The following is a 22,792-nucleotide window of genomic DNA, read 5'->3' as shown; positions in this document are numbered from 1 at the left end:
GCGTGTTTTTTTTTTCTTTAGTCCCGGCCGGCGTGAGCCTTGCGGCGACCGACGGCCTGGATCGCCCGTGGGATATTTCTTGCCCGGTGCGGCAACTCCGCAGCTATAAATATTCTCACTGGGCGGCGGCTAGGGTTTTAGTGCTTCTCTCCCGGCGGCGCCTCCACATCTCGTCTCTCAGATCGGGAGGCGAAACCAAGGTAACTGACCCCTCTTTTCCCACTCCATCTCACTCTGGTTGCTAGAGCTAGTTCATCTACGCGCCGTGATTCTAGCTGATTAGTATTTCTAGTGGAGTTCGAGTCGTTTTGGTTCCGTTTTGTAGTGTCGTGTGTTGATTGGATTGAATCATAGTGTGCGCTGATCGAATCTGATGTTTGTGGAGGTAATCTCGATGTAATTTATGTCAATTCGTTGGTTTATGGGTCCCTGTTGGTTCTCTCTGTGACTCATCTCTACGATCTGCAGAAATACGGTGTCGATTAGTTTTGGATTATTCGGTTCTTCCCTTAATCGTGTCGATTAGTTTTTACACGTTAGGGTCTGTGAGGTGGATATGGTGGGATCCTTCGGTGGAACTAATCTGTTGACTCAGATACGCTGTTTCAACATGAATAATTGTGGCCGTTACATTCTGATCTTGTTCTACGATTTCTGGTCTGCTGGTAGTTCTTAGGTTCAGGGTGGTTATGTATACGATCTCGTTTTGTCTGTTTGGTTGCTGATTTCTATTCCATTTTTGTGATGTTCATTACATTGGAATACTATTGAAGTGCTTCTACATACTTCGGTCCATGAATTCGTTTCGTAAACTATGCATTCCTTTTTGCCTGTTAGACATTTCTGAAGGTTAGAATCTTCAGCTACTTTAAATGTTTGTCTAAATTAATCTTCTGTTGTTTCCATGTAAGTTGGTTTGGCAGTCCAGATAATCTGACTGTATAAGAGTCCTTTGTTTGAAGCGGTAACCCTGCAGATGTGCAGATCTAATATTGTATCACCTTGTTGTTGTGCTTTTGTATTTACGTTGGATTAGTTTCACTTCTAGTAGCTCACTGCAGTTTCTATTATGTGCAGTGTACTGTGTAATCTCAATGAGCAAGAGACAATGCAAAAAAAAATCCTATTATGTGATCATTGACTGAATGCACCCTTTGTTCAATTAAATATTAGTATAATGAGGAGAGGACACACCCTGTGTTCAATTCAGATAATTTTCTGTTTATTATTTCCTAACTTTTATGTGAATGCAATCCCATTAGTTGTAAGCATTAGAATAGTTTTGCCTGATAATGTAAGTTAAAACATGTGTAATAACTTTGTGGATTGGACCCCAATCACTTTGCACATACTGCACTTATACAATATCTGTCTCTCTTATTGTCCTGACAATTACAGCGGATAATCCTTTGGTCACTCTTTTGCTATCAAAGTTTCTGGTTTAGTTATTTGCTCATGTTTTGGTTTTATTCTTACTATTTTCTTGGACCTTTGAATAGCAGGAAAATATATATTTGTAGTGTGATCCTCAAAAGAAGTCAAGATGGTGAAGTTCACGGCAGAGGAGCTCCGTGCCATCATGGACAAAAAGAACAACATCCGTAATATGTCTGTTATTGCCCATGTGGACCACGGTATGTTAAGAACTGTGTTTTATTAGATGCCATACATATATGTTGTTTAATGTTTTCAGGCCTTTTGAATTTAGACCCAGTTTTGTTTTAAATATAATATTTACAGATGCATTGCTTCACAGTTGATGCTGTTCATGCTGTATTATCTATATCAGGCCTAGTTAATGATGTGTTAAGATAGTCATCCCATGTAGGAGATAGGCTTATTGATTCTTTAAATTATTGTGGTCTATGTATAATATCTACTAGTGATGTGTTTTCTATGTTAATGTATTGTTATGCTTGTCATCTTGTGATAGGTTATTTATCTTTTAATTATTGTGGTCTATATAATATCTGCTAGTGCCTAGTGATGTGCCATCTATGTTAATGTATTGTTGTGTCTGATATCTTGTGGTAGGTTATTATCTGTGCCTAAGGCTGTACTATTCTATGATGCATGCTGAGTTTGTTGTTGAAGTTCCAGTGTTCTTACGTGCCATTAATTCTTTGCAGGCAAGTCTACCCTTACAGACTCCCTTGTGGCAGCTGCTGGGATTATTGCCCAGGAAGTTGCTGGTGATGTTCGCATGACTGATACCCGCGCAGATGAAGCAGAGCGTGGTATTACAATCAAATCCACCGGTATCTCTCTTTACTATGAGATGACTGCAGAGTCACTGAAGAACTACAAGGGTGAGAGAGATGGTAATGAGTACTTGATCAACCTTATTGACTCACCTGGCCATGTCGATTTTTCTTCGGAAGTGACAGCTGCCCTTCGTATCACCGATGGTGCTCTAGTGGTGGTTGACTGTATTGAAGGTGTCTGTGTGCAAACTGAGACTGTGCTCCGCCAGGCTCTTGGTGAGAGGATTAGGCCAGTCCTTACTGTGAACAAGATGGACAGGTGCTTCCTTGAGCTTCAGGTTGAGGGGGAGGAAGCCTACCAGACTTTCTCCCGTGTGATTGAGAATGCCAACGTCATTATGGCAACATATGAAGATAAGCTTCTCGGTGATGTCCAAGTCTACCCGGAGAAGGGAACTGTTGCTTTCTCTGCTGGTCTGCACGGCTGGGCCTTCACCCTCACCAACTTTGCCAAGATGTATGCATCCAAGTTTGGAGTTGATGAATCTAAGATGATGGAGAGGCTCTGGGGTGAGAACTTCTTTGACCCGGCCACGAAGAAGTGGACAACCAAGAACACAGGCTCGGCTACCTGCAAGAGAGGATTTGTTCAGTTCTGCTATGAGCCCATCAAGCAAATCATCAACACCTGCATGAACGACCAGAAGGATAAGTTGTGGCCCATGCTTCAAAAGCTTAATGTTACCATGAAGGCTGATGAGAAGGAGTTGGTTGGCAAGGCTTTGATGAAGCGTGTTATGCAAACCTGGCTTCCAGCTAGTACCGCATTGCTTGAGATGATGATATTCCACCTTCCTTCCCCAGCAAAGGCACAGAAGTATCGTGTGGAGAATCTGTACGAGGGGCCCCTTGATGATATCTATGCTACTGCCATCAGAAACTGTGATCCGGAGGGTCCTCTCATGCTGTATGTTTCAAAGATGATTCCAGCATCTGACAAAGGGCGGTTCTTTGCCTTCGGTCGTGTCTTCTCTGGCAAGGTTGCTACCGGTATGAAGGTTCGGATCATGGGTCCCAACTATGTGCCTGGCCAGAAGAAGGATCTGTACGTCAAGAGTGTCCAGCGTACTGTTATCTGGATGGGAAAGAAACAAGAGTCAGTTGAGGATGTTCCCTGTGGTAACACCGTTGCTATGGTCGGTCTGGATCAGTTCATCACGAAGAATGCTACACTCACCAATGAGAAGGAAGTCGATGCATGCCCAATCAGAGCAATGAAGTTCTCAGTGTCCCCTGTTGTGCGTGTTGCTGTTCAGTGCAAGGTTGCCTCTGACCTGCCGAAGCTAGTTGAAGGTTTGAAGCGTCTGGCCAAGTCTGATCCTATGGTCCTCTGTACCATTGAAGAATCTGGTGAGCATATTATTTCTGGAGCTGGTGAGCTTCACCTTGAGATCTGCCTGAAGGATCTGCAGGAAGACTTCATGGGTGGTGCTGAAATTATTGTTTCCCCTCCTGTTGTCTCTTTCCGTGAAACTGTTCTTGAGAAATCCTGCAGAACTGTCATGAGCAAGTCTCCCAACAAGCACAACCGTCTCTACATGGAAGCCCGCCCGTTGGAAGAGGGTCTTGCTGAGGCTATTGATGAGGGACGCATTGGTCCACGTGATGATCCCAAGGTGCGCTCAAAGATCCTCTCTGAGGAGTTTGGGTGGGACAAGGATCTTGCCAAGAAGATTTGGTGCTTTGGACCTGAGACCACCGGCCCTAACATGGTTGTTGATATGTGTAAGGGAGTGCAGTATCTCAATGAAATCAAGGATTCTGTTGTGGCTGGCTTCCAGTGGGCCTCGAAGGAGGGAGCACTTGCTGAGGAGAACATGCGTGGCATTTGCTTTGAGGTCTGTGATGTTGTTCTTCATGCTGATGCCATTCACAGGGGTGGTGGCCAGGTCATTCCAACTGCCAGGAGGGTCATCTATGCTTCTCAGCTCACGGCCAAGCCAAGGCTGCTGGAGCCAGTGTACCTTGTGGAGATCCAGGCTCCTGAGAATGCACTTGGTGGTATCTACGGTGTTCTGAACCAGAAGAGAGGGCACGTGTTTGAGGAGATGCAGAGGCCGGGTACCCCGCTCTACAACATCAAGGCTTACCTCCCTGTCATTGAGTCCTTTGGGTTCTCCAGCCAGCTGAGGGCTGCAACCTCTGGTCAGGCGTTCCCTCAGTGTGTGTTTGACCACTGGGACATGATGGGCTCTGATCCTTTGGAGGCTGGCTCCCAGGCTGCTCAGCTGGTGTTAGACATCCGCAAGAGGAAGGGTCTCAAGGAGCAGATGACCCCGCTTTCCGAGTTCGAGGACAAGCTCTAAATTTTTGGCCTTTTGTGGTACTGTTACCCCCCTGCTGGTTTAATCGTCCATTCGTCTACTGTAATGGAACTATTTTTGTATTTCATTTCCTTTAGTGGTCAAATGCTTCTGTTTCTGAACATCATTAGCCATATGGTAGTGCCCTGCTAAAACTGTTTTTATGCTTTGTGATGTAACAGATTAAACAGAATTGGTATTTGTGGTTTATGCGGTGGTATTTGTGGTATAATCTTGTTTCAACTGTCTCGTGAATATTTTCCTTTGATATCTTGTTGATAGAATTTCACTGTTTGTTGCCTTATTGCTATGCCTTAAGCTTATCCTTATATCTGTGAATGGCTCTTGCTTTTGGGCAAACAAGTGTTGCCCATGTGATCCTTAGTTTCGCCCAGGTCTAGATTAGGGTATATCGGTGGTAGTTCTGGCTAGAATCTATCTGTTTGACTTGGTGGGATTCTAGTAGGTGTTGTAATCGTATTCGTATTCTGTAATTCTATTATTGTTTATACGGTTGCAACATGCCAACATACATATCCGTGTGCTGCTTTGTGTGATATGTGTGCTGATTCGTCTCATCGGGATGTGCCTTCCTGAGTGGATGGATGACCTGAAAAGATGTTTAGTGACTAACTGCACTGGCGTAGTGGGAACAACTCGATGAAACTCCTTTTTGAAAGGAAACTCTATGAAACGTTGTGTCTCCAACACCCTATGAAATTGCATGTGCTGGACATCCTTGTTTTTCCACGGGAGCATGTCACATGTATCCTTTGCTGTTGCTTTGCTAGCAAAAACAATTATTTCTAGCACGGGAGAAAAACTTAGTGAAACTAGTAAAATGGAAGTCTTGGATTGAACTTGGCGAGGCCGCACGAGAAATGTGAACTGTTGAGATCTGACAATCTATACAACAAGCAAACAGCTGAACAAGAAAAGGACGTCAAATATTCTCCCGGCGAAAGGTAAGAGCCATGACAACGACGCGATCTGGAATTTTCCTCTCCACGAGCGCACTGGATACCAGCGACCACAAAGCCCACAGGCTGCTGTAGTCCAGGTTCCAGGACGCGCGCGACGCAGCACCGTCGCGCCGGAGCTCTCGATCTTCCAGAAGACCACGAGTCCAGCACGCGACCTCATTGGGGTACAAGAACTACATCAAGATCTACGTCCTCCTTGTCTGCGTCCATCCTCGTGGCTGGCCGGCGGTACCGGAAAAAACGGAGGGGGTGTGCGGGCGGACCGCGCTAAATGGTGGGCGGACGCAAGTACGAAATCTCTCCGGCGATCCCGACAAGACCGCGAGAGAGATGGTGCCGGCGACGGCGGCCGGAGGTGCGAGCTCTCGGTGGCGCAGACAAGAAGACGAGGAGACAGAGAGGGAGGAGAAGAGTGAAAGGGAGCAAGAGAGAGACTATCTGTGCGAATGTGGGGGCCGCATCTGACAAGATTCCGTGGGCACGGATCGAAACAATACGCTCTGCAATAAAAGGCGAATACATCTGCAATACACAGCGAGCGGGGGGATCGATGGCACGAATCTCAGCGTGCGGATTGATGGTTGAAGATAAGGAACGCTAGGCGCACGTTGGCTGTAAGGCATTTTTGGCCGCGTCGTCCTGGGCGTGCCCCTTTTCCGTGCGGCGCCGCGCTCTCACGTCGCCATCGGGGGCACTGGCGCTGGATCTGGACCATGCATGCATGGACCGTGATAGCTGCGTGTCGGTGCCCACTTTCCGTTTCGGGAAGGCCGGGCAGGCCGCCAACAGGCCCGGACCATGCATGCATGCAGGGCCGACCGATGCAGCGCGCTGGCATACCCTAGCTAAGTTAGCTAGCTAGCGGCCGGCCTAGACGACGCAAGCCGCACTGTGTGCCGGAGGTAGTTGGTCATTGCCTTCTCCGATCCATGGATCCATGCACCGATCGGCAGTGTACGTGCGTCGTGTAGATCGGTGAACAGCGCCTTGCCGGCCTGCATGCCGCCGCGCTGGCTAGGCCATATGCCAGTGCCAGGCGCGCGGCGTCCACCTCTGTGCTTTCCTTTTCCTTCGCCCATGTAGCTTGTCGTAATGGGTCTCGTCCATGTTGTGCGCATGCACATTGCACCCACATGAGAGCGATCCAGCGAGCTAGGCCGATCCATCTGACCATCTCAGATGCCGCTCTCACGCATGGACCGGCGGTCCATGCGCGGCGTCGGCGTCGTCGTCGTCGATCCGGCAGCGGACACACAGGACATGCTAGGCCGTGGATTCATCGCTGTCACGCCCTGCATGTGCATATGCATGCATGCCGCTTGTTCCTATCCTACCGACTGGCATGCATGCGCCGCCCCGCCGGCCGGCCGGCCCGCTGGTACGGTACGGCGGCGTCGCCCGGGCCCTCGATGGGTCGGAGCTAGCTGGGTGGCCGCGCTTGGCGGCAATCTATCGCGCGTCGCCTCCTCCAATCCGATGAGCGAGACGGGGTGCCAACCGCCTCGCCCACAGCCGTCCTGCTGGGCCGCACTCGCGCGCACGTACGGCCGCGAGAAGAATGTGCCCAGCGCACAATCCATGTGCAGCAGATCAGATAGCCTACCTAGGCGTCGCATCGCATCTGTTCCGGTACGTTGGTCTCGGTCCGTCGCGTGCGTCCTCACACCAGAAAAGAAAAGCCAGCAGTGTGCACCCGTCGACTCGCAGGTCTCCAAGTGCTGCCGGCCGGCCGGCGGCCGCGGCCGGTTGCTTCACCTGGACGTCCCTACCGCACAAACAAAAATGACGCTGGACACGACCGGTAACTCCCTGACTCGTCCTTGTCTGCCGCGCGCTTCCTTGGAATCCCAACACGGTCGCCGGCCGGGAACAAAAGCGCACACGGCACGGCACCAACTTTCACGAACAACACCGTTGTGGGAAACACACTCTCAGGGGCCGCTGCGCAAGCATCTGGCGTTAAAATGGGCTACATACGTTTCCCTGCCCATCGAGAAGCAGGTGCTTGCTTGCTTGCCACCACCTGGGAACCGGGGCGTACGTTCTCGCCTGCCTGCCGGCAGGAGAGAAAGGAAAAAGGAGCATGGACCTGAGACATGGCCCGAGGCGACAGAGACGGAAGCGAGCGCGGCAATTACTACGGTTGAGAGACTGACAAGGAGGAGGAGGAGGAGGAGCAGGGTCATCGTCCTTGAGTGAATGAATTAATCCTTTGCGAGTGAGAAAAATCACATGTAACCAAACACGGCCAGAGAGACGACGACGGCGGCGGCGAGCTCTGAGAAGGCGAACTGATTCGGAGGAGGGCCGGGCCCGGGCCCTACTTGGGAGAGCGACAGGGCACCGGACCAGTCCACATTAACTTATGTCCAAAGCCGCCAGTTGTCGTTGTTACTGGAATCAGCTCAGCTTTACCGTTCCAGCCAGCCAGCCTTTTGGAGCCTGGCCCAGCCCACTTTAGCCTGCTTTCGCTTGCTCGGCCTGGCCGGCGGCCCCTTTCGCCTCTCGCCAAAAAATGCAGCTGCTCTGTGGAAGCGCTCCCTTCCTCTTCACCCTTCAATTATTGCAGTGCCCGAAGTAGAAACAAGGAATCCCCTTTCTCCGGGAAAACGTTAGCTCCACTTGCCCGGGAACTGTTTCTCTCCTCTCCTCCTTCAGGGAGGTGCTGCCTAGGCAAAACACATTTTCAAACCCCATCCAAGGATGTGCAAACTGAATTTCAGCAACAAGAAAAATGCTTATATATTTTTATACTTTCCCTCCTCCTGTAGTAGGTTAGGGTTACCTATCTACTTATTTTTTTCTGAAGCAAGTAAGTTTTATCAGTATTGTGAATTGTGATTACATAAATAACTGGGAGATGGGGTTATATATCTTCTGACAAGGTAAAAAATATTTTCTTCTACTAACATGAGAAATAACGGGAGATTATGGAGGGTAACTAAAATTTTATTTCTGAACATCACTACTGCATGGTATTGACACGCTTACACATGATATGCGTAATCTGCATGGTTATTATCTGGATTTTCATTCATTCTAGGAAGCGTAACAAAGACAAGGGCCTTGTTTGGTTCGCGCTAGGATTTTAGCGTGCTATGAATAGTGACATTTTACCGTTAATTACGGTGTCAAACAAAGGCAGTTTACAAAACCAACTACAGAACCCCCGCGCTAGTGACCTTGAAGAATCTATTAATGCCTTTGACCGCGCGATTAGAGGATGGTTACTGAAGCATCACTGTAGCCAATCATCGATTAATTACCGTCATTAGATTCGTCGTGAAAAATTACACCCATCTCTAAAAAGATTTTACAAATAAACTTCATTTAGTATTTTATGCATGCGAGATTCTATTTTCGGAAAACATGTGCGCTATTTTTTAGAATGGCAAACAAGGCCAAGGATGTCGATTTCAAGAGAACAGCAACAATGGAGCTTGAGACTTTACAGGAAAGATTACTGTCCAATGACGGTTAAGGGCTCGAACACCCTATCTGATTTCCAGCAGTAAGCCGTACGCTTCCACATGACAGGAACTGCAATAATCTCAGGATTACTACTATTACCTTATTTTTTGAGTGCTGTCTGATGATGACACTTACTAGTAGCACATAATACTATGTTTTAACACGAGCACGAGATCCACACCACACACATATTGTAAGATGAAGGCAGGTTCTGTCGGCCCACCGGTGGTGGTGGTGCGGTCTGGTGGACGCAGCAAATTTCCCCAACCATGCCCGTCGTGCCGCGAGTGATGCAACATGAGACCAAACAAAATGAGCTGTGATGTTGACACCCAGTGCCATGGGTGCTGGCCCATGGTGAAAAAAAGCGGCGAAAAGATACACTGCTTGCTTGATGCGACGCCTACCAGTCACTCGTCGCCGTCTCGGGAACTCCTCATTTACATGTCCATCCATCCTCGAATCCATGTCTCTCACCCAATCAAGAAACAGAGAGAAAGAAGGGGCAATACCGGAAGAAAAAAAGAAAGAGAAGGGGAAAAGAATCGCGTCCAGTTGTCTCCGGTAAACGTCGCCGCGGCTCGAGGAATCGTTTGGCTTTGGGTCGCCAGATGGTCTTTGCCGTGGAAGACGATCCACGAACGCTCGGTGTTCTTGACTTGAGACTGCCTCTAGGTGGGTCTGGCCAGCGAGTGGAACCCGTTCTGCCGAACCCAGCCCGGCGGGCCTTGCGTCGTAACGTAGGGAGGGAATCGTGATGATGCTGCAGCTGCGGTCGCGGCGGCGGCGGCGTTGCTCGGCGGCGGCGGGTGCAGCGGCAGAGGCCAGCTCGTGCCGCCGCCGTTGCCCCAGCCGTGCAGCAGAGGATGGGGAGGCCAGTGGCCGCCCCCGCCGCCGGCGCCACCGATCGCCAGGGACAGGCCGCCCGCTGTCCCCGGATCGCCGCCGTTGCTCAGGAACTGCCGCAATTTGGCACCAAAAGAAAGGGTCAGTTCGCGCCTGCCGAGGAACATTGAACGAGGAAAACGAAGTCCCAGTACCCACTTGCTGATGATGCCTGGGGCCGAACGCCAGGTGGTGACCGGCTTGGAAGGCTGGAGGAGGCATCTGGGGTGGCTTCGAGCTCGCGTCGAACTGCGACCCCAGGCGTCGAAACATGAGCAGCTTGTTGCTTTATAGACCAATTATTAAAAATTTGGTTGCTGCAGAAGGCGGGGCCAAACTGACACGGATACCTTTGCCTTGGTGCTCCGGGCCGCGGCCGTCTGCCAGTCGAGGTCGAACGCCATGGGCACGCGCTGGTCCGAGGTCTCGTCGTCGCCGCCGTCAAGGCTGCCCCGCTTGCTCCCCGCCGAGCTCCCCAGCGACAGGTCGAGGTTGTGCTCGTCGCCGCCCTTCGCCGCTGCACAGCGAGAAACAGATCGTCCGACATGAACAGAGAGGCCTGTAGCTAATCGCACAGTGACGGCGCATGGATCGGGTATCGGGTGGGGGGGGGGGCACGAACCAGCCGGCTCGATCTCCTCGGCGTAAATGCTGGGATCGAAGTTTGTCACCGCATCCTTGCCGTTGCACTTGATGGCCGCGCGGTCGTACGCCCTGCATACACACACACCCGACAATCCCCACGGACGCGGGGCCATCATCAATCAGTTTCACCGCCCAGGGCTGTGGCATGGCATGGCATGGCGAGGCGCCTCAAGAGACGAGCAGCACAGCACAGTGCGGGTCCAATTATTTTACCTGGCGGCTTCCTCCTCGGTGTCGAACAGGCCCAAGTAGACGTACCTGCAGCGACACAGACCGGAGGTGACAGCCATGAATGGGGTGAGAGGTGCGGCGACAAGGAAAGGAGAGCTGATGATGACGATACGGGGATGGCGAAAGACGAGGTGGTTGGGGGATTGGAGAGCTTGTGAAGGAGGAAGGAACGAAGGAGGAAGGAGGGGGCAGGGGGCGATCGATGCCATACTTCTTGCCGAGGAACTGGCCCATGCGCGTCTCCCACCTCCCGCACTTGTGGAGCGTGACGCCTCTGTACTTGGAGCTGCCCCGGGGGAACCCCGTGCTCTGCCGCCGGAGCACGTGGACGAACTCCTCCTTGCTCAGGTTGCCCATCTGCTGGTAGACGAGGACGATGATCAGACCAAAAATCTGGCTGCTTTGCAACGGGTAATTTGTCTGTTCCGTCGACCCGGCTGTGTATCGACTATCGATCACCTGCTTCATGTCGTCGTCGTAATCCTCCAAGCTGAAATTGATGTCGGCCTCCACGCCGCGGAACTTGATCGCCGCCCGATCGTACGCCCTGAGGTCGATGGGCAAACAGAACAAAGATTAGAATTTGACGGCGAGCCCGGCTGCGATTGGCGGAGAACTGGACCATGGGAGTCAGTGAAGTGAAGGGGGCCAAGGCCAATAAAGATCGAGCAAAGAGAGACAGAGTGCAGAGGCTATACCGAGCCGCCGCGTGAGCGGTGTCAAATCCGCCTGCAAGTCGTTCATTCAAGAAGCCATTTGTGAGGAATCGAGAGGGGGAGCAGAAGCGAGGACGCCTCCGGTTGGGCGGCGATTCGTTGCAGTCCCAAGTATGGGCATGGACAAGATGGACATGAATGAAACTTACCCAAATAGACCTGCTTCCCGCAATCCCTGCATCGCACAAACAGAAAGCATGGGGATGGGGGAGAGGAGAGAGAGGACAGACGGTGAGAGAGAGCATGGCATGGCATGGTAGTAACAGCTGGTAAGAATAACTTCGATAAGATGTTGCTATGAAAGGCAAAAGGAGCAGAGGCAAGAAATGCCCAAAACAAGAGGAATCCAATAGCAAACCACCCCTCCGTCCTCGCGAGCTGCTGCCGCTGCATCGTCTCTCCTCGAGCTCTGGGCAAAGGAAAAGGACGGCGAGCGGCAACGGAACTTACCATATGTGCGACTCCCACCGCCCCGTCCGGCGGTAGAACGTGACGCCGCGGTACTGCGAGCTGCGCGACCGCGGCCCGCGCCGGCTCTTCTTGGACGCCGCCGAGGCGCCCGCGGGGCTGGCGGGAGTGGCGCCGTTGGCGCCCGCGGCGGGCGGCGGGGCCGCGGCGGACAGGTGGAGCCAGCCCCCGCCCGCCGCCGCCGCCGGGGCCGGGAAGAACTGGCGCGTGACCACGGCGTCCGCGGCGGCGGCGGCGGCAGAGTCGTCGTCGGCGTCGTCGGGTATCTCGACGTGCGCGGCCGCGGACGAGGAGGACGCGCCGGAGTCGTCGGCGGACGGGGACGGCGGCGTGGCCTCGGCGGCCGGCGAGTCGTTAAGATCCCACATGGCTGCTGGGCTAGGTGGTGGTGGTGGTGGTCCAGCGAGTCTCTCCCTCGAGTCGAGTCGATCTCCTCCTTGCCTCGCACTCCAACGAAACGAAGTCGAGTGGTGAATGAACAAGAGACGAGCGAGCGAGACGCGGAGAGGAGAGGAGGACCCCCGCCAAAAGAGGAGGGGGAGGGGGCGAGAAAAGAAGGCAAAAAGCAGGCGCTGTTGTCTTGTTGGGGTATGCAAGTACTTTCTCTTTTGCTATCCCCTTGGCGAAGACTCTCCCAACCTAGGAGAGCAGAGGAGGCAAAAGGCAGCAGCCGGAGCTCTCACGGCCTCTCTCTCTCTCCCTCCCTCAACTCTCAAGAGCAGCAGCCGGAGGAGGTTGCCGCGGTTGCAAGTTGCGGCCAGTTCTGGCTCGCGGCATGGTGGGTGGGATGATGCTCGGCGACCCAGCAGGAGAAGAGACGAGAGTGGACAGGCGCGCGCGGTTATAAAAGACGCTCGCCGAGGACGACGCCCAGGCGGGCAGCCAGCACTGGCCACTAAGGTTTTAAATCGCGGGCTAAGACATTTAGCAGCAGAATTGTCATTACGGTGTTTAGCGAGCTATAGTCGGTATTTAGTGAGATATAGCCGGTTTCAGTGGGCTAAATGTCATAGCGACTGTTCTTTCTAGAAACTATAACCGTCTATAACAGGCTATTTAAAACCTTACTGGCCACACATCCATCCACCAGCGGATTCAGCTCGGCTTCCTGCTGCCGTGGTTTCTCTGTGGCTGGGTCCGACTCCGATCCCATCCGGCGGTGTATGTGTTGGCGTGGGGATTCTCCTTTTGGGGGCGGCACACGGTGGGCGTTGAGTTCCCAAACAAAAAAAAATTGGGTGTCACATCAATGTTTGACCAGATGTCGGGAGGGCATTTCGAACACTAATTAAAAAACTAAATTCAGAACTCACTTGGAAACCGCGAGACGAATCTTTTGAGGCCTTTGACCGCATCATTAGCACATGTGGGTTACTGTATCACTTATGGCTAATCATGCACTAATTAGGCTGAAAAGATTCGTCTTGTCGTGTACATCCAAACAGTGTAATTAGTTTTGTTATTTAATTATATTTAGTGCTTCATACATGTGTTCAAAGGAGAGGTGAAAATTTTTTGGTAACTAAACGGGCTCTTACTTCACCGTCGTGTCGTGGGCCTCCCCTCCCCCCCGGCATCTGCCATGGCCCTGCAGCCAAAGTCACATGTGGATCAGATCCACATGAGACTCCCTTTTGAACAAGGATCAGATCCAACACATGCCAATCTTGACGCAACATCTCATTTTATCGAATTTTTTTTATTTTTATATTTTTTTTCGTCGATTTATCAAAAATATATGTGGCTATATTTTTTTTCAAAAATGTCACCCTGCCGCCGGTTGATTTGGCGGTAAGGAGTTACCGCCGGTTCATCCGGCGGTAAGATCCTTGGCCCACGGCCCATGGAAGATACCGCCGAATCAAACGGCGGTAGCTCCTTACCGCCAAGCGATCCGGCGGTAAGTGCTACCGCCGCGCTGTAGCCCGGCTATAGCCGGCTGCTACAGCCGGCTGTAGCTGGCAGCGCCCTACCGCCGTTTTAAACGGCGGTAGGTGTTCCCATAATTTTTTTTACTTTTAATTGTTTTATAAGCTTTCACTGCTATAATTTTTTATTTTTAATTGTTTTATAAGCTTTCACTACTAAAAATAATTGTATAATTATTTTAAAGACTATCTGAACTGTAATTATTATCTTTACATTTAGAGATATTTCAGAAAATAATAGAGATAGCTGAGGTTAGGGAAATATTTTTTAAAAAGTTATACAAATTAGATTTAACTCTAATAGTATGTGAAAATATATTTTCATGAGATATTCATGAGTTTCAATTACCATTTCGATGTCTTGTCACCTTGCATCAGATTCTTCTGCACCCTCAGTATAATTAAAAATATGGGAGTACTTACCGCCGTTTCAAACGGCGGTAGACATGCGTGAACCATGCCTATAGACCAAATAGCTCCATCTATAAATAAAACATCGCCCCATCTCATATGAAGTCAGTAGCCATCTCATACGGAGTCTTTAGCCATCCACGCACGGCCGCCATGTCTTCCTCTGGTTCTACCTACATTCCGTGGAACAAAATTAGAGAACATGTGCCTCAAGGAGTGCAGGTTCCAATGTGCTTCTGCGGTTCGTTGTGCAAGCTGATGGAGTCCAAAGTTTTGGGCGATGACTTCGGCAAGAGGTTCTTCATGTGTGAGAACTACGAGTTCGATCCGCCAAAGCGCTACGGCAAGGACAAAGCGAAGGTATCACCTCGCACTATCTAGTTTGCGCCTTCGGAGTTCAGTATGTTAATTCTAACTCGGCTTGGAAATAGAGTCCACCACCTCTTTGTGATTTCATACAGTGGCTGGACACGGAGCAATCGACCGAAGCTAAGGAACACGTTGAGCGCCAAGCAAGGTGGGCTGCGGGAAGGTGGCAGCGAATGCTGCAAGAGGAAAAAAATGGAGGAGAAGCGCAAGAAAGATAAAGAAGAGATCGAGAAGAGGTTCGCAGAAGTGGAACGTCGGCAGGCGGAGGAGCGTGAAGCTGATAGGGAGAGGAAGCGAGAGAGGGCCCGCCGTGCGAAGGAGGCGGGACCCGAGGCTATTAGGAAGGGGAAGTATCCTCGGTGCACTCAGTAGATGAATATCATGTAATGTTCGAATTTCATATTTCCCAAGGCATGTTAGGTCTAGATGGAACACGACGTTAGCGTGTTCCATGTACATGCCAGTGCAATTGTTATTGTAATTTCAATGTCAAATTTATCGACATTGTGTAATTTGTACTAGCTGCAACAAAATTATTCAGAAGCATTGCCCTACAAATAAACTTTTCAGACCGACGCGATGACAACTCCATTGGCATATATCGGCCAGTACACACAATAAAAACAATGAAAACAATAACCGTTCAAACATTGAACACAAATTAAATAGTGGTCCACACAATTCAACGCACAGAACACATGACATGGCATGTCAGGACCTGTTGCAAACTACGGTAACGAGGTCCAATACTAAAACTAACATGCCTTAGGTAATTCGAACAAATGTTACATTATTTATTCAGACGAAGCAGTACAACATCAATCATTCACGGGCAGTACCGTTATCACGTCCCGCGATGTCTGGTTTTGCACGCTCGCCTTTGCGTAAATCTTCATTCACCTTCTTTAACCACTCCATATATTGCTGATCACGATGAGTGATCCACGTGTCAATCCACTCATGAAAATGACACTAATGAGTATGCGTGTCATCACCAGCGTACTTTTACAAGCAAGAAACGATTCAAAGTTAATAAAAATAATAAAAACATATTTATAAATTAATCTATACCTGTGATGTTGCACCTCTTTTTTGGACTTCCTCGATATTCTTGCAACACCAATACCTCTGGCCAAATGTCTCGTAATCACGAGATATGTTCGGAACACAACGCATTTGGCAATAGCAATCGGGTGGCTCTACACCTTTCGGCCATACCTTGCAATCTGTAATACATCTATTGGGATCGTTAGGAGAAGGTCCTAAATTAGCCTCCATTTCCCGACGGAAAGCTGCCCGGGAGAATGAGGAGCTCATAGCTGTTTGGTTGGGCTAATTAAAAAAAGTGGAAATTGAATTGCAAGTCTGTGCTCTCAGGAACCACAAGGTGCTCTTTTATAGACGCAGGGCTGCTTGCATGTCCAATCACTTTGAACACAGATATTACCTCTCACTGCTCCACAATCGTCCACGGTTCTGCACTCGCACGCTCTACAGTGCGCACTCATTCCACTAAAAACAACAACAGGACCTCTCACTGCTCGTACCAACTGTATTCGCACGCTCCACAGCGTTAACTGCTACAACTTTAAACACGGATTATTGCATCGACCTACTCATCGCATCGCCCACTTTAAACTCGTCGTACTGTCACTGCATCGACCTACTCGTGATTATTGCACTGCCCTGACACATCCCATCGTCCGGAACACTACACGGTACCGGCGTAATCGTCACAATGTTAACCATAGGAATTACATCATAATACAATGTTAATGAAACACACAGCAGAAATGCAGTGGCATGGCAGAACCCGTTGCAACTACGGTAAACAGATTTTGATCTAAGCTAACATGCCTTAGGTAATTTAAAAAAACCCAACAAATACAACGATGCAACATGTCACTTGGACTAGGTAGTCCTAATAGCCGTACCCCCACGTAGCAAACTGCGTTGAGCCTTCTCCGCAGTATCCACCCATTGCAGGTTGCGCAGGCGGTGGTGCCGGAGGGCTAGGGCCCTTGTTCTTGTGACAAGGGCAGTTGCAGTAAGGAATAGTGCAGGGTTCATCTTGTGAAGCGGCAGCATTGCTGTTATCATCATCTTCGCCGTCTTTGTTACCCTCGCTTACTTCCTCGTAATGGTTCAACTTGCACTCCAGATCAAATATCTTAATCTGGAGGTACTCGATGAACTCCTGAACAGAATCAATTGGTGCAGGATCGACCCACCTGGTAAACCCACAGTTTTCTGGAGCATCTGAAGACTGCAAAACAAATTTCATGTAAGGTGTCTCAATGAATAAAGAAATAAAACAAGTGAGCATTACCCATGCGTGAGGGCATTTGAAGAAACGCCGACCGCCATCCATCCCGTCGGTGCACATCTGCACTAAGCAGTCCTCACCATATCTGCATTTTGGCCACATTTCTCTACGGTTATCGTATTGTCGAAGAGGAGTTTCATTGGTAAATTCACTCTTGTGTTGTGGCGGAAACTCAAACACTGGTTCTGGAAAGGAATCGGGTCCAAGAGGCCCCTCCCATATTATGGGGTCTTCCTTTCTTCCCTCTTTTCCTTTGTCAAAACCGTAGTAATTCTTCCCGCTAGACCCACCTCCAGACATCGGGTATACAATAAGCTTTGGTGTTTGAGTGGTGCTGGGAGCTCACAAGCTTGTGAGTATTTATAGGCGCACAAAGGTCTGATACCCGGAGTGTGGAGTGTAAATGCACATGAAAAGCCTACTGTATTCGCACGCTCCACAGCGCTCACTCATACCACTTTAAACACGGACACGACCTCTCGTTGCTCTTGATTTGTACCCTCGCACGCTCAACACCGCTCACTGCTCCCACTTTAAACAACGACACGACGTCTCACTGCTCATGACTTCAGCACTTTCACGTTCCACAGCGCTCACTCGTGATTATTGCACTGCCCCGACATATCCAATCGCCCGAAACACTGCACGGCACCGGCCTAATCGTTATAATTTCACTCCACGGACATATACCATCACCCGATTCATTGCACCGGCCTACTCATCATAATGGTACGTAATGGACACATCGAATCATAGTCTGCACATGCATACATAAGATAGTATGACGGAACAAATTAATTAACAAGCTACAACCTGTAAACTAGATGCGTCCGTGCTTGCCCCCTCTCCTCCTGCAACGTCGCTCTGCAGCCTGGCCCGCCCTAGTGTGGTGCTGTGAGTACGTCAGTGGCTCCGGCGGGATGGCCTGGCCCGCCCTAGTGTGGTGCTGTGACATCGTACTGTACCGAGAAAGTAGTAACATCATATGCAACCGGTTTTTTTACTGCAAATTCAATCAGAGAAACGTACCGCTATGGCGAAGTTCTGATCTCGAACTACGGGGTACGTCTCCGACACCCTTGCGGCCTCGATCGGAGCCTCTGGTGGAACGTGCACGGCACGTGTGCGCGTCCTCGGCAGGTACCACCGTAGGTAGTCCGCGAACGCCTCGTCGCTGTGCGGCCGATCCTCGAAAACGACATCGTCGAGGGCCGCGGCCCAAGAGTCGACGTAAGGACGGACCTTGTCGGCCCACCGCGAGCCTGGTGGCTGACCCTGCCGTGTCCACCTATAATAGAAAGCTTGAGCGATTTAATGCTAAATGGTAGGTTTAAAAATGATTAATTATTAACAAAACTATTTATTCGGTACCTGTGGACGTGGGCCTCCACTGAGTGCACAATCGGGACCGGGGTCTGCTGGTAGAGACCGAACTGCCTCATAACCCGGTGAACGTGGTACTCCTCGACGTGGATGTCGTAAAGGATCGGCTTCCTCGTCATCCAGTACTCGTGATCTCGCAGGCATAAGGACGAAAGACCGCTCGGTGCCCGGGCGTAAATGTCGGCTGCAGTGTACGGAGTCCACCTCACGTCTGTGTCCACAAGAGCGTCAAACTGACCAACGAAGTCATGGTACGACTTCCTCGTCTGCACGCCGACCCAAGAAGGCTGCAAAATGAAAAAAAAGTTAACCGCTAAATCGTACATTTGTGCACGCATGTAACAATAAGTAAAACAAACGATGTAACGTACCCTCCTGAGGCACCACAACGAACCCATCGTAGGTCTGTCGACGTCGTCGTGGTCTGCGGACAGCTGGACGTACGGCTCGAAGTCCATCTCTGGCCTACCGACGGGAAAGCACTCGTAAGACCAGAGCTGTAACAGTAGATGACACCCAACAAAAATGGGCTCCTCTGCTGAGACCTTCGTCACGCCCTTGCAAAGACCCCTGTAACTCGCAGCCAAAACAGCAGAACCCCAGCTGAACTGTGGCATCTCGTGAAGTGGAGCGTCAGCTATCGACCTTGCCAAAGGAATGAACTGTTTGGGGCACGAGTCACCCTGCGAGCTGCAGAACATGACCCAGCCGAACAGCCAAAGTAAGTAGGCCTTGAAGTGCCTGGCAACCGTAAAGTCGTCTGCGTCTGCCCTCATGTAGTCCGCCTACAAAATGGTACGAGTCGTCAATGCAAATACGTATATTAATAAGTACGGAAAGAATCAACATTTATGTACTCACACTGAACTGTAGAAGCCACCTCTTTGTCGGTCCGTTTGTGTGGTTCGCAGGCAAGGGCCGGTACGGCAACGCTAGCTCATTGCGCTGAACCCCGGCGAACCGAGCCAAAAGGTCGTCGCGCCACGAGAGTCCTACGTCCTCTGCACCCACAGCTCGTCCAGCACACGGCAAGCCTAGAAGCATCGCCACGTCCTGAAGAGTAGGAGTCATCTCACCAACCGGGAGGTGAAACGTGTGCGTCTCCGGACGCCAACGGTCGAGAAGTGCCATGAGGAGGGACATGTCGAACTGGAACCGTGGAGCCCTGTCCCTAGGTCGACGTGCAGGGTCAGCAATATCTCCCTCCACAAGTCGCGCAATCGGGAGAAGACCTGAAGCACGTAACCTGCATCGCGAAAATGAAAATCAAGTTAGAACAAACGGTTAAGGAAACAACTAAAATATGTGACAAATGTAATCTGTACCTAGGAACCCAGCGACGGTGTATCGGCATCGTCGACATAGGCACACGAGCCCGAAACGTCCCTAAGCTGATGCCACGGACCGCAGACATGTACGACCGGTGGCGCTTGTCGACGAGAGCATCTAGCAACTCAGGGGTAGCTCCTTCCTCGTGCGCCATACCTGTATAATGAGATTTATTACAAATAATTTCAGAACATAAATATAAATATTAAGCATAATAACATTAACGTAAAAAAATACTAAATAAAATTTGAGAACATAAATTAAGTAATACAACAAATTTTTAATAAAATACTAAATAAAACATAACATAATAAACTTATAAATGATGCACAACAAATTACATATTATATAACTTCAAATTCCAATTACAGCAATAAAGTTGAACATATATTTGGGGCACATATTACAACAAATATTCGTACGCAAAGACGAAATCAGTTTACGACATATTAGTTCTTAATATTACATAATTTAACATCGAACATGATTGAATAGCGAATGACACAAATGACAATCGTCATCGATCACATAAGGCCATCGTTGTTAGGACGGCGGCCACGACGACCCGTGGCCTGCGGTGCCGGATTTGGAGCAGCTTCAGATGGGCCCGCTCCATCTGTGCAGCCACCATAACTCAATGCCGTACAATACTTGTACGTATGACCCGTCTCATGGCACTTCGAGCAGAGGCGGACATCTCGACCAGCCTCCGATCGATCCATGTTATTTCTAATGCGTTTCTTCTTGCGTCGGCCCACCCCTTGAAACATTTCTGGATCTAGATCTGGAATGTAAGTTGCATTGTGTCCAGGATCAGTTATGAAGTCTCCAAGGATGCGAAACCCATATATCTCGTGCCTCCAAGTCATCCAAATAGTTTCCTTCATGAAGTAATTTGAGACATACATACAAGTCTGTAGTCCACCAGCTTCAAAACAGGCAGCAATGACATGTGTGCACGGCAGGTGCAGCAGCTTTGGCTTATGACATGAGCAAATACAAGCATCAGGACGGAGAACACACTCCTGCACATGCTTCTCACGCCGGCCCCCCATTCGGCCTTTGTCCCTACACATCACCTCGTACCGACGTTCCATAGAGCCAACTGGAGTCACCTGATGTAAACAGGCCTTTTTGAAAGCTTCCTCCATATGCTCCGTAACCTTGTATTCGTAAACTTTGCGATTATCGACCATATCTTTCTGTGCCACAGCGTAACGGTCCTTGAAGTACTCGCAAGTGCGATACAAGAAGAACTCCACGATCCCAACAAGTGGCAATGATCTTACACCACGCAGCACCCAATTGTATACCTCGGCTAGGTTCGTAGTCATTAAACCGTACCTAGCACCTCCTTCATCAAACAGTAAAGCCCATTTCTCTTTTGGTTCGTGCTCAATCCACTCAGAGAATGTCTTAATTGCCTTTCTCCTTTTGCGCCTGACATTCGGACCGTCCAAGCCCACATCTTCAAGCGACACCTGGTCGTCGTCCTCTGTATTGACAGATCTCTTCGCTAGCTCCGCCGTTTGCTTTTTTGTTAGCTCATCCAATTTTTTCCATAGGAAGTTGAATTTCCTTTCCTGATTCTGGCTGCATAAACGCTTGAATAGCTTCATAAGGATTTTGTTCTTGAACTGGGTATGAAAGTTTGCCCCCATATGCCTCATGCACCACCTACTCTTTAGGTCCGGCCAAAGTGCAGTCCTACTACGCTCAGTAGAACCATTCTGTATGTCATCGATTGCTTGTAATATACCCTTGTGCCGATCATGAATCAAACACACGTTCTCTACATCTTTGACAATCATCTGCTTCACCCTCTGCAAAAACCAATACCAAGTATCCCCTGATTCTTTCTCCACAAAGGCAATTGCCAAAGCCAACAATTGTCTGTTACCATCTGCTGCAACAGCTGTGAGGATTGTGCCTTTATACCTTCCTGTCAAAAATGTCCCATCTATACAAATGACTGGCCGGCAGTGCGGAAACGCCTCAATGCAAGCGCCCAAAGCCAAGAACGACCGTTGGAGTACCTGCTTTCCAGGCTTCTGGGCACATGGATACGTTTTCAAGTCGTAGTAGCTACCATGATTTCTAAGACATATAGTGTGCAGCAATGCCGGTATATTGTGATACGAAGCTTCATACGTCCCCCACCTCATCTGCAGCGCTTTCTGTTTCGCTCTGTAAGCTTTGTTGTAGCTAATTTTATATTTAAACTCCTCCTCAACAGCACAAATGATTGACTTAGGTTCATAACTAGGATTGTCCACGATCAAAGGATACATGTAGTTAGCTATGAAACCTGCACTGAGGTTGCGGTGCTGTGGTTCTAATTGCTCAAGCAGGCATGTGTGCTCCACAATTTTTTTAACCTCCCAGAAATCCTGCCACTTGCCCATAGAAGCATACACCCTGAAAGGACATTCGCTTCTCACACAACGCACGTCATATGTTCTCAGACTGCTCTTGAGAACTTTGAACTGTCTTTGCAAAGAGAGAGTCGACCAACGTTTTATAGCTTCCTTCATGTTGTCACTGTTAGCATACACCGAACCGATGCATACCTCATTTTGCCTGTACTCCCAAGACACCGCTTCACCTTCATTTACACTTAATTTTGAAAATTCATAACCAGACCAATTGTGTGGGACATGATAATCTTCGTCGTCATCATCATCATCATCCGAGGAGTCATCATTCATTGCATTGTGCTGTTCTTCACCCTCCCTCTGAAACTCTTCAACTATCTCTGGAATGTTTTTCCCTTCATCAGCCTGACCAGTTGCTTGACGAGGTTCGTGTGCAGCATGTCTATCATCTTCTAAAATCTCAAGTTCACCATCTTCTTCATGAGATTCATGCATCGTCTCAGTTTCTTCGGAAACTATATCTCCCTAGCCTTCATGATCCCCGCCCGCTTCAGTTCTAAAACTAATCTTCTCGAATGCTTGAACAAACAACACAAGCGGTAAGCCTCGGCTACTACTTATATTGACATAGTTCCTCCAGTTTTGCATCCTTTCAAGCGGCAATAGCTCCCAAAATACTGGTTCCCTTCGACTAACCACTGTCAT

The 22,792-nt window shown here is 49.6% G+C and overlaps 3 protein-coding genes across 6 annotated transcripts; 1 reads left to right on the top strand and 2 right to left on the bottom strand.

Annotated features, from left to right (window-relative positions):
• Positions 1 to 37: 37 nt before the first annotated feature.
• Positions 38 to 4,816, top strand: LOC120682473 (elongation factor 2). 2 transcript variants are annotated; one of them, XM_039964405.1, is made up of 3 exons: positions 38 to 200; positions 1,503 to 1,634; positions 2,130 to 4,816. In XM_039964405.1, the coding sequence occupies exons 2-3, from the start codon at positions 1,544 to 1,546 to the stop codon at positions 4,568 to 4,570; spliced, it is 2,532 nt and encodes an 843-aa protein (XP_039820339.1). In that variant the 5' UTR covers positions 38 to 200; positions 1,503 to 1,543; the 3' UTR covers positions 4,571 to 4,816. The 2 variants fall into 2 exon arrangements, with proteins under 2 accessions (XP_039820339.1, XP_039820340.1); XM_039964406.1 differs by having other exon boundaries at positions 42 to 200; positions 1,500 to 1,634.
• A 4,503-nt stretch (positions 4,817 to 9,319) lies between these two features.
• On the bottom strand, positions 9,320 to 12,818 carry LOC120682639 (APETALA2-like protein 5). Of its 3 annotated transcripts, none has more exons than XM_039964615.1 (10): positions 11,949 to 12,818; positions 11,648 to 11,673; positions 11,481 to 11,511; positions 11,242 to 11,329; positions 10,994 to 11,142; positions 10,765 to 10,809; positions 10,529 to 10,620; positions 10,257 to 10,423; positions 10,066 to 10,155; positions 9,320 to 9,980 (listed from the first exon to the last, which is right to left on the bottom strand). In XM_039964615.1, the coding sequence occupies exons 1-10, from the start codon at positions 12,332 to 12,334 to the stop codon at positions 9,693 to 9,695; spliced, it is 1,362 nt and encodes a 453-aa protein (XP_039820549.1). In that variant the 5' UTR covers positions 12,335 to 12,818; the 3' UTR covers positions 9,320 to 9,692. The 3 variants fall into 3 exon arrangements, with proteins under 3 accessions (XP_039820549.1, XP_039820551.1, XP_039820552.1); XM_039964617.1 differs by having other exon boundaries at positions 10,994 to 11,139; positions 11,949 to 12,816; XM_039964618.1 differs by lacking the exon at positions 11,949 to 12,818 and having other exon boundaries at positions 11,648 to 11,942.
• A 5,192-nt stretch (positions 12,819 to 18,010) lies between these two features.
• On the bottom strand, positions 18,011 to 18,886 carry LOC120683499. Its single transcript, XM_039965574.1, has 3 exons — positions 18,755 to 18,886; positions 18,372 to 18,670; positions 18,011 to 18,288 (listed from the first exon to the last, which is right to left on the bottom strand). The coding sequence occupies exons 1-3, from the start codon at positions 18,839 to 18,841 to the stop codon at positions 18,012 to 18,014; spliced, it is 663 nt and encodes a 220-aa protein (XP_039821508.1). The 5' UTR covers positions 18,842 to 18,886; the 3' UTR covers position 18,011.
• Between the last annotated feature and the right edge of the window lie 3,906 nt (positions 18,887 to 22,792).

This window comes from Panicum virgatum, chromosome 7N, assembly GCF_016808335.1.
Source record: "Panicum virgatum strain AP13 chromosome 7N, P.virgatum_v5, whole genome shotgun sequence".
Classification (NCBI taxonomy): domain Eukaryota; kingdom Viridiplantae; phylum Streptophyta; class Magnoliopsida; order Poales; family Poaceae; genus Panicum; species Panicum virgatum.
The sequence above is the reverse complement of the archived record's forward strand: the minus strand, read 5'-3'. Positions and strand labels throughout refer to the sequence as shown.